Source organism: Sinocyclocheilus rhinocerous, unplaced genomic scaffold, assembly GCF_001515625.1.
Source record: "Sinocyclocheilus rhinocerous isolate Xijiao unplaced genomic scaffold, SAMN03320098_v1.1 scaffold847, whole genome shotgun sequence".
In the NCBI taxonomy this organism is placed as follows: Eukaryota; Metazoa; Chordata; class Actinopteri; order Cypriniformes; family Cyprinidae; genus Sinocyclocheilus; species Sinocyclocheilus rhinocerous.
The window spans coordinates 105,273-116,791 of NW_015662598.1; the positions used below are offsets into that span (position 1 = coordinate 105,273).

The window sequence follows — 11,519 nt, forward strand, 5'->3', positions numbered from 1 at the left end:
ACAGCGTCACACACGGCGGGCTACAGTGAGCGGAGGCCGGAGGCCTAGAGTGAGTGGAGGCCGGCTTGAGAGCGGTGGCCAGCGGCCTAGAGTGAGCGGAGGCCAGCTTGAGTGAGCGGTGGCCAGCGGCCTAGAGTGAGTGGAGGCCGGCTTGAGTGAGCGGTAGCCAGCGGCCTAGAGTGAGCAGAGGCCGGCTTGAGTGAGCGGAGGCGGGCGGGGTGAACTAACCCTTTAAGTGCTATATTGCACCTATCTTTAAAGGTGCTTACAGGACCTTTATCAAATGGTGCTATGTAGAACCAGAAGAGGAACCCTATTCTCCTCCGTTGATTTTAGATATGTTACTCCACTCTCATATGTTTGCTATGAATGGGAATTTACTACAATGGCAAAAGCTGTTTTGAATCACTTTTATGCTTTTCTGAGGTCAAAAAGTCTTGTGTGGGGTTCCTGGAATTCCTTATAGGGGTCTTGGGGGCAAGAAGGTTGAGAACAACGTTATCTTCAGGAAATACACTCTATTTTAACCAGGTGCTTAATGGGTTTTTTGTATGGAAGTCGAGCTATATAGCCTCAACCACCCCAAAGAATCGCTGAAGAACCTTTTTTTTTTTTGTGCATGCACCACCTAGTACTAACTCTATAGTACTATGATATAGGTGACTACCATATCCATGTAATACCATTTAATTGGTACTCCAACTTCAAGATACTTCAAAGTATTCAAAGTATATTGTGGTAAAATCCATGGTATATGTACAAAAAGTCAAGTACACCTGCCATAGAATATACAGTAAAATGTTTTTCCTTCTTTGTTGTTTACATTAGGGAAACTGGTAGAATGGTCCCTGGTGCTTTATGGAACATCCACACATCCATACATTCGACATGAGCAGCCCCGCTCTGCCCAGCTGCTGCCTGAAGATGACACCACAGAGGAGTACAATGGTGATTTACCTTTATAAGCCAAACAAATGTACATAATATAATTTAAATAAAAAACAAATTATTATAATATATAGTGGATACTTAATGCATGGTATGCAAAGGCCATTTAAGCCATATTTCAAAGACTTTTTACTAACTGGGTCACAGTGATGGTTGGATTTTTAATGGATGTAAGTCAGTACCCTTGTTTTGTATGAGAGGTGTGCTTGTGCTATTTTTCTGTCAAATAAATGTCACTTGGTTAAATATATTATTTTCTAATGCAATGACATTTAGCCCATATATTTTTAAGTGGGCTATACCTTCCCACCTTTGATTATCATTATCAAAGTGTATGTAAAGTAATTATACAAATATGCTAAAGTGTGCTTCTTTTGTCACAAGGGCACTTCTTGGGGCTATTGTAAATATATCATTCTTTTGTATATGGGGATACCTTTTCATTTTCCCTCTCCTCGATATAAGACTCTTGTGACCCAGAATGTAGTGAGGATGGTTGTGAAGGACCTGGACCCCATCAATGTGTTTCCTGCATGCACTTTTTCCTAAAGTTCAAAAATAACACAAGGTAAGAACATTTTACTTCTGTACTTTTTTCTCCCTGTCTCACTATCTCTCTCTCTCCTTCACAAGGTTTTTGATAATACTGCACAACTAATTTTTCAGGACCTGTGTGTCCGAGTGTCCGAGCGGGTACTGGGGGGATAAGAAGAGGTGTAAAAAGTGTTACTCCTCCTGCAAGTCATGTTTGGGCAGCCGCAGTGATCAGTGCACAGCCTGTAAATCTGGATATCATCTGAATGAGGAAAATAACAACTGTGTGACCAACTGTGAGGATGGCTACTATCTTTACCACGGTAAGAGTGATGCCACCAAAACAAGCCAGTTACTTGTTTACTCAAAGGCTCTTTATTTACATCTGTGGTTCCATGACAAACATTTAATGTCCTTGAATCCTTTCCACGGCACAAAATGTTCTTTTTTTAGTTTATAGCCAATAGATTTGAAACGCCAGCCACAACATCGCAATTGGTCCAAAGCACATAGCTGTATTTTAAACTTCACTTTCAGTGTTGACATACCTTTGACTAATTTTGTGTTATTAATGTTTTTGCCATGCAGAGGAAAACGTGTGTAGAAAGTGTAATATTGAGAACTGTATGAAATGCACCTCAGCCTCCATTTGCACAGAGTGCTCTGATGGCACAAGGTAATAGATTTTAATAAAATATTTGAATTTCATGACAAAATGTAGCCAAGTCTTTTCATCGTAATGAAAGTTGACTGTCTCTTTCAGTCTGGTGGGGAACAGATGTCAGAAGAGTTGTGAGGTGGGCCGTTACTACAGTGAGTCGGAGGACTCATGTGAGCCCTGCCACCCAGCCTGTGCTACATGTGCTGGTACAATCCACAAAAATACAATACACTATCAATGACATCCCACCAAATGTATTCAGATCAACATGCCTGAGTCCAACCCTAGAACAGTGGTTCTCAACCTTTTTGGCTCTAAGGCCCCCCAACATTCTCCACAACAATATTCAAAGGCTTCATAGACTTAGTTTTGTTTTCAAAGCTTATTGTAATATATTATTTAAATCTACTTCTAGTTTATTTAGGTAAATAAATAAAATGTAAATATTTACATTCCAAGATTCCAGAAGTTTTAGAAGTTTTTATATCCTCTAGGGTTCCCACTCTTTTTAACTAATTAATTTACATGTCTTTTCCAGTTGTTTGTGATTTAATGGATAAGGAAATATATTTTTGTTTCAAGATTTTATTTACTTAAATTACTTTTCCAGGTCTACAAATCATACTTTTAAAACTAGGCTTCCTCATATAATATATAGGTTTTGCAAGACAGCAGGAACCCTAGTTCTTCAAAGGAAATAAACAGTTGTTTTAGCCTATTTTAATGCTTGCTTTGTCTCATTTTAAATCAATTTGAACTCATCCTGCAGGCCCCTTGAAAGTTTGCTGAAACTCCATGGGTCCCGGCCTCCATGTTGAGAACCACTGTCCCTAGGATTGTATACGGATTCCTAACTCAATTCATCATGTTAAACCAGTCATAAAGGATCCTAATAGTAATTTCATTAAGGATTTCAATAAAATAAAATAAATTAATTAATTAAAAATACCAAAAATACTTTATGATTATCAATAGCATATCCTTATGATTAGATTTTTAACAAGAGTTCATTGACCCCTGGAAATACATAAATCATATATACTTAATTTTCTTAAAAAATGTTCATGATACTTTTAATTATTTCAATGAACATTAATGATAAGTAGTACATGATGTGATGATGTTAATATCTAATGTCTAAATGCTGGAAACCCTCTGCTTGTTATAATGTATCAAATAGATAAAGATTAGGATCATGATTTTTTGGTTGTACTACAGCACACCTTAAGTATATATTAGCACTGTTTGTTGTTTTATTCTGAGATCCGATAAAGCATTTGGGCCTGGAAACACTGATTACTGTCAGACTTCAAAATCCTTCTTCACTTGAATTAAGATTTTAATCATTTGTATTTTTTTGAAAGCACAGCCACCACCAAAAAAATAAGACTTTAGCACTTCGTTTACTTTGAGATCATTCTGAGGTTAAATACTGCTTTAAAATCATAAGATATCATTTAATAGCTATGATACTGTTTTTGAAATCAAATCTTTGAATAGCTATGACAGGAAACACTGGCATCTAACAATGCCTTTGAAAAAAAACAGTTAATTTAAAAAATATACCCAATAATAAACCCAAAAAGGAAATAAAAAGTTATCAAATAAGCATGTGTCCCATATTCAAATATGTCACATATTTTACAGAAGTCAATGTAGTTTTGTAAGGAAATCAGTCAAATCTGTATGTGTGTGAAAATATTCAGATGTAACTCCCTTTGTAATCATTTGTAAACATTTTCATAAGTAACTGTAATTTAATTACAGATTTTTTTCTCAGTAACTGTAACAGATTACAGTTACATTTATTTTGTAATTAAATTACGTAATTACGTTAGGCTATATGTAACTAGTTACTCCCCAACACTGTGTACCAACTATAGACTTTATTTTATTTATTTCTAATTATTTCGTTTCAATATCACATTGGACTATCAAACAAGTAATTCTAGTGTATAATATACATATGATCATTAAGATTTTGTTCAGAATTGTGATCAAATTCCAGTAGGAATCCTGCACAGGATCTTGTGACTATGACATTTTGCCTTTAGCTGAGTTTGCATTTGTGTAGATGTGATAGGATCATGTCTTTTCTACAGCTGCAGGTCTAGAGTCATGTAATCGCTGTGCTGAAGGCTACTTGATGGAGAACTGGAGATGTGTGTCCTCCTGCAGTCAAGGTTTCTACGCTGTACAACCGAACTCTGACAGCACAGACACTCAGAGCACCTGTAAAAGGTGTGAGCTACAACCGCTCATCCTTTCAGCATTTATCATAATTTCCTACCTGTATTTTGATTCTTAAGTGTGTGTATATATGTGCAGGTGTGATGCGAGCTGTCTGGCTTGTGTGGGGCCAGGTAAAGAAAACTGCAGTGAGTGTGTAGATGGACACACACTACTGGACGGTGTGTGTGTTCTCAGCCACAACTGTGTTGATGGTAAGTTCTGTTTTTTTCCAACCGTAATATGTAACCAGTTGATATAAAGTAGAGTTGTTGTAACATTTCATGGTAACACTTTATTTTAAGGTGTCCTTGTTACAGTGTAATTATACATTTAAGTACTGAGTAATATTAAATAACTACATGTACTTACTATATGGTTGGGGTTAGGATTAGGGTTTGGCTTAGGGTTACTTGCATGTAGTTATGCATAATTTATTTTTATTATAATAGTAATTACATGTAACATGTGTAACAAGGACACCTGAAATATATAATTGTAACCGATTTATGTTTGTGTTTAAAGGGGAATATCAGGATGAGAGTGGAGAGTGTCAACCATGTGATGAGTCCTGTCATAAATGTAAAGGTCCAACGAGTGTGGATTGTCTCAGCTGCTCCAACACACAGTAAGAAACAATTTCGACAATTACTTAATATATTATGCAGCATTTTTAATAATCATTTTTGATAATCAATCTATTATATAATAATTGAGTACCAATAATAATTAATAACAATTGAGTACCAAATCAGCATATTAGAATGATTTCTGAAGGATCACGTGACACTGGAGTAATGCTGAAAAATTCAGTTTTGCCATCGCAGGAATAAATTACATTTTATAATATAGCAAAATATAAAACATTTTTTTAAACGACAATAATATTTTTTCACTAATGAACAACTATAGTACTGTGTTTTTGATCAAATAAAGAGACTACTTTCAAAAACAGTAAAATTTCTTAATTATTGTAATATTATTTTTGCTTAATTATTTCATTGCATTTTATTCTACAGTTATTTTCCACTAATATGCATTTCCTCTGTCCGGCTCTTGTAGTTGGCTGGATGAGGGCCGATGTGTGGTCAGCTGCTCAAATGGGAAGTACCCATCCAGTGGACAGTGTCACCTCTGTGATCACACTTGTGCTCAGTGCGTTGATGCTGGTCCTGCTAACTGTACCAGCTGTGATACAGGTCAGGATTCATTTCTCATCATAGTCCAAAGGGCTGCTGTCCCAATAACTCAACTAAATTAGCATGTGCCACAATCCTGTTAATCTAACTCCATCCAGTGTCCAGAATGAAAACTTGGCAAGCACCAAATGTGAGTAAAATGGGCTTCATAATATAGTAGTCTTACATTTGCTGTTTAGTGGCAAGCAAATGAAACCAAAAAGATGCAAATACCGGTAGTTTATTTAAAAATTAAAATCCAATCCAATGTTACTGTCTCACATCTAATAGCAATAGCAAATATGACCTTAGCTTGTATTTTAATTTACCTTTGGCTTCTAAGATACATTTTTTTTTTTTTTATTTCCACAATTTCATTCCTGGCTTCAAGCCACCAAAATGAAAATACGAGTAACAACATCATGATGGTCCCACCATCTAACAGTATGTGTCCCTCTGTGTATGTTATGGTAATTTTGTGTGTATCATGCGTTTTGTTTGTGTGTGCTGTAGACAAGTTTGGGGTGGACCGGTACCTCTACCGTGGCGAGTGCGTGGAAGTGTGTCCTCAGGCTCATTTCCACACAGCGCTGAAAGCATGTGAGCCGTGTCCTTCACACTGCAAACTCTGTTCTTCAGCCACACACTGCATCAGGTGTGAGGACTCCTTCTACATCAACGACGGAGTCTGTAATAAACTGGAGTGTGGTGAAGGTCTGACTTTATCTTCCTGTGCAGTTCAAGTGTCACTTGTTTTGTTGCTTGTTTCAAAAAGAGATATTTAGCACAATGTCTGTTATTAATGATGTTGGGCTTTGGGATAATTTTGCACTTCCAGGACAAACATCAATGAATGTAACTAATTTGTGTGTTTGTGTGTGTGTGTGTTAGGGGAGGTAGAAGACCCAGAATATGATGACTGCATGTCATGTGAAGAGGGATGTAATAAGTGTGTTCTTTGTAAGTTCAGCGTTCTATCTGTTCTGTGTTTTATCAAGGCAAATTATACTATTACTATTGCTCATACATGGGGTTAGTTTTGTATTGGAGCACATGGCTGATGTTTGTGTTTGTTTGCCATGTGCTCTTCAGACTTTCATCTAAATTTCTTTAGTAAATCTAAATGTGACCCTGGACCACAAAACCAGTCATAAGGGTGAATTTTTCGAAATTGAGATTTATACATCATCTGAAAGCTGAATAAATAAGCTTTCCATTGGTGTATGGTTTATTAGGATAGGACAATATTTTGCCGAGATACAACTATTTGAATATCTGGAATCTGAAGATGCAAAAAAATCAAAATATTGAGAAAATCGTCTTTAAAGTTGTCCAAATGAAGTTCTTAGCAATGCATATTACTAATCAAAAATTAAGTTTTAATATATTTACAGTAGGAAATTTACAAAATATCTTCATGGAACATGATCTTTACTTAATATCCTAATGATTTTTGGCATAAAAGAAAAATAATTTTGACCCATACAGTGTATTTTTGGCTATTGCAACAAATATACCCCAGCGACTTAAGACTGGTTTTGTGGTCCAGTGTCACAAATAAGTACTTTTAGAATATCACTGACGGATGTGACAATATATTTTGACTTCACATTCCACCATGAACTGTATTGAGTTGACCAGACAGATATTTCTACATAATTTACAGTTCCTTCACTTTGCAGATAATCCCAAACACTGCCTGTCCTGCATTGCTGGATATTACAAGTAAGGAACATTTAAATGATGTAACAGAACTATCTGCTGGAACGTATGTGCGAAAGACAGAATAAACATTTCAGAAAGTTAATTTACAGATGTGTGCCACTCTGAGAAGTGACCGAAATGCTCTTTCTGCACAGGTTTGAAGAGGGGTGCTATAAGCACTGTCCTGCTAAGACATACACAGTGGAGGAGACCATGAGCTGTGTGTCCTGTGAGCATGATTGTGTCAGCTGTGATGAAGATGAGTGCTACTGGTGTGAATCTGACCTCTTCCTGTCAGGTTGGACATTAACACCTAAATTTATGCATTCTGTAGATGCTTTTATACAAATGACTTGCATAGCATTCATGATAGGCTATATATTTTTTATCAGTTCATGCATTCCCGGGGAAATCCATGGCCTTGGCATTGCTAGTGCCATGCTCCACTATAGTGGTTTTCAACCTTCTTTTGACACAATTGGACAAGATTGTTCATGTGTTTATTATACTGTACCCTGCAGATGGGAAGTGTGTGCGGGAATGTCCCAATGGCTTCTATGGTGATGAAGATTCTCAGGAGTGTGAGGAATGTCACTCAGACTGCAGGAAATGCAGTGGGCCGGAGGACAGTGACTGTGACAGCTGCGGCGATGGATTTACGCTTGATAATGGAGCATGTGTGCCTGAACAGGATGTCTGCCCTGCCCAGACATACCTCACTGGTAAGAGCAACACTTCAGAGAGGAAAAATGTATTATTTAGAGATTGCTTGTTCGTAGCTCTGGAGATGTTAACTTTGTCTCATGGCATAGTCCAGATAAATTGGTCTTGGAAGAATTCGATTTTATATGACTTCATATTAAAATCAATCCATCGATCGATCCATTTTTCAAAACTGCTGGTTCTATGTAGGGTCACAGTCATATTGATATCTTCCTTTTGAACTCTAATGTTTGATTGCAGACTTATATTTGAGCACAGTCTTAGGCTGATGATACACGGGGCAACTTTTTTTTAGCAATGTTGCCGTCAATGGGTGACCAGGTGAGACATAGGGCACAAGACCAATCTAAAATATCCAGATATAAATTTGTTACCCATTCTCAATGGAAAAGTGCCCAAGCAACATTGTTTAAAAAAGTAGCTCTGCAAAATTGCTGAAACTGTTGCCGTGTATCATCAACCTTAGACATTGGAACTGCATTGCAGAGGTCTTCAGAACTGCTCCTATAGAGACCCACTCTCCCTGGCAAGTTTATTTCCAACCTGCTTTAACACACCTGCCTACGATTTTCTGGAAAAAGTGATGCTGAAGACATTAATTAGTTGGTTAAGATGTGTTTGACTAGGTTTGGAGCTAAACCCTGCAGGACATTGCCTCTCCAGGAGGAGGGCTGAAGAGTTCACAGATTACCAAAGGCTTTTTCTCAGGAGAAAATTTGGAGAGCATTTGCAGTCATTTGCATGACTTCATTAATTTTAGGATACCGCTGAAAACAAAACAGAGTTTTTAACCACAGTGCTTCAGAATTAAATTCCACCATTACATAATAAGCTTTTTCAAGTGCTTAGCTTTGGAAAAGCCTACTGATGATTTAGCAGGAAATATTTGTAATATCATATAAGAATGTTTTAGTTTGGCAACCTATAGCATATCAGTTATAATTAACTTATTAGAAATATAAAGTAAAATGACTAAATACAAAATGACTGCAATAAATCTTGAGCTGTCTGTATGGTCATTTCTTTGTAGGTTCACTCTCAGAAGAAAATGTGCAAAAATTGTACCTTACAATTGTACCTTACAACAGCTGGTCACTGGGGCAGTACTCTAGCATATTTTCCCCTAAAACATTTATTGTAGTACTGGTGCATATTACTACTCTGAGGTACTAATGTGCACCCTTTAGTTGTAAGATAAGGTACTTTAACGTTTATTTATTTATTTATTGACTGTGTCATTTTACTTTATTGGTTCTTTAGATCATTGGAGTCTGTTGGTTCATTCATTAATAAAGAAAAAGTTATTTTAGGTTCTTTAATGAATAAGTTGCAATTTAGTATATTTTAAACATATTAACTATAAATGTATTATCAAATAACGCAAGTACTTTACATGTACTTTAGTATGTTAGTCAACACATCAATAACATAGTGATCTAAAATGTACTTTAAAGTAATATTTTTAATTTGATATTATTACAAAGTACACAAAGTGTACTTAAGTGTGTTAAGAAACATAGTCATGAAAGTGTTCTCTCTTCAAGTACACTTATGGCCTTAATGGGATAATATTGTAAGTACAATATTTTAAATATATAGTTTTAGTATATTTTTTATACTTTTGCTATAAAATAATTGTTGGATATAACTGCTCCTGCTCTCATCTCTCAGATGATGGGGAATGTGAGGACTGTCACTCGTCATGTGAATCCTGCTGGGGGAAAACGAAGACTCAATGCAACACTTGTGTCAAAGGTAATACAACTCAAAGAATAATATGATGGATGGAAAAATCTTTGGTTGGTCGTATAAAGGGTTAGGTGAATGGATAAGTATACATTATTTATGTGTGTTTTAACCACTCTGTCTTCTAGGTCGATATCTGAATGCAGATCAGATGTGTGTGGTACGATGCCCGACGGGCGGCTTTGGCAGTAAGGAGAGCGGGCACTGTGAGACTTGCCCTCAAGGATGTGCCCAGTGCCAGGATGAGCAGCTCTGCACACGCTGCCAGTCGGCACGTAAAAACCCTGTTTATTTGCAGGCCGGCCAGTGTGTGCGCAAGTGCACAAGGTAAGCCATTTACAGACACTGATGTAGAGGAATGAAAAGCTAATCATATACTGTTTTCCCTCAGGTTCACTTTTTCAGGTTTCTTGCACCCATTTAGTTCGCATGAACTCTCTAGTTTAAATGTTAGAGTTAAGCCAAATCATTTACATTAATTACAGTGTAATTACATTTTTATTAAGCAAATTTATGCAATATTGCTTATTTGCTTTTCATATTTGATACATCAGACTTTTAGGCCCAAAGGCCCAAACTGAGCAAAAATATGCAATTTGGTGCAGTTGCTGATTCTTAAAAACCCGAAAGTAAGGAAATTCTATAGCTTGTAATGCAAATCAATGAAACTTCTTACATAAAATGCATAAATATCAGCTACTCTATATTTCCCAATAGTATGACTTAGTAAGATCATATTTAAATGCTTAATTTTATGATCAAAGCTGTGCATTTTTATTGTGGAGGGCAAAATATATAATGCAATGCAATTGTACCACAAGGGGGCGTTTTTTAAATTATTTATTTAAACAAATAAAACAGTTGTTTAAGGACTTTTACTTGCTAAAAAGCATAAACTATCAATTTATCAATCAGACGAAGACATCATCATTCATCTATCAATCAGATGAAGTATGTAGTACATAAAACAGCTTTTTTTGATTATGTTGATAATATAGAGGATTTAGTCATTTGTGTAGCAAACGTGATAAAGTAGGCATTTTAGGGTTAAAAATAAAATGGCACTCATAAAAATTTCTCAATCCCAGTATGGAGTTTTTAAAATAAAAAAAACTAAACAATGTAAGTGTCAGGATCATGGACCTGTTTCGTTGTGTTTTGTCCCTGTCTTTGTTCCTGATGTTCCTTATATGGTCTTTTTCCTGTCCTCGTTTAGTTTAATTAGTCATTCAGTGCACCTGTGTTTGTTAATTATCCCTTGCATTTAAGTTCGAGTCTGTGCTGTCTGTTTTTGTCCGAGATTGTACGTCAACCCATGTGTTACCTGTGCTCCTGTCTGGCCCGTGTATTCCCTTGGATTTTGGATTAAAAGACTATTATGTTTATTTACGCCTTGTCTCTTCATTCCTCGCTCCTCTCCGTAGGTGAACGTGACAGAATCTCGGACCACAACAGTTTAAATTGCGTGTTTCCCCTCCGTTTTGTTTCTCGTTTTTCTCTCAGTGTTTTTGTTTCCGTTGTGTGCCCCAGTGGATCCCCTCCTTCGCCCTGAATACATCCTCCTTCTGCTGGAGCAGGGGGAAAAATCGCTCGAGGGTCATACCAGACCGTTTCTGGCTATTGCCCATCTTACCACCTACCCGGATGACGCGCTCTGCGCATTCTATGACGCCAGCCTCAACCCCGCGTTCAGAGTGCCGTCGTCCGAAGATGGCCCTCGAGCGGAATTCGCCGCCTTTGTGGAGTGGACACTGGCGAGAAATGGATCTCCGTTCCCCGCCTGTTCCCCAGAGTAT

General features: G+C 37.0%; 1 protein-coding gene across 1 annotated transcript in view; it reads left to right on the plus strand.

Moving 5' to 3' along the window:
- Positions 1–11,519, plus strand: part of pcsk5a (proprotein convertase subtilisin/kexin type 5a) — a 43,762-nt gene that overhangs the window by 15,410 nt on the left and 16,833 nt on the right. The window contains exons 14-29 of the mRNA XM_016538310.1: positions 829–948; positions 1,414–1,516; positions 1,615–1,805; positions 2,071–2,158; positions 2,246–2,349; positions 4,246–4,384; positions 4,472–4,587; positions 4,898–5,000; positions 5,435–5,571; positions 6,064–6,264; positions 6,442–6,510; positions 7,233–7,275; positions 7,410–7,552; positions 7,776–7,976; positions 9,649–9,732; positions 9,852–10,050. Of these exons, the coding sequence (XP_016393796.1) occupies positions 829–948; positions 1,414–1,516; positions 1,615–1,805; positions 2,071–2,158; positions 2,246–2,349; positions 4,246–4,384; positions 4,472–4,587; positions 4,898–5,000; positions 5,435–5,571; positions 6,064–6,264; positions 6,442–6,510; positions 7,233–7,275; positions 7,410–7,552; positions 7,776–7,976; positions 9,649–9,732; positions 9,852–10,050 (2,041 nt within the window). The remainder of the gene's footprint in view (positions 1–828; positions 949–1,413; positions 1,517–1,614; positions 1,806–2,070; positions 2,159–2,245; positions 2,350–4,245; positions 4,385–4,471; positions 4,588–4,897; positions 5,001–5,434; positions 5,572–6,063; positions 6,265–6,441; positions 6,511–7,232; positions 7,276–7,409; positions 7,553–7,775; positions 7,977–9,648; positions 9,733–9,851; positions 10,051–11,519) is intronic.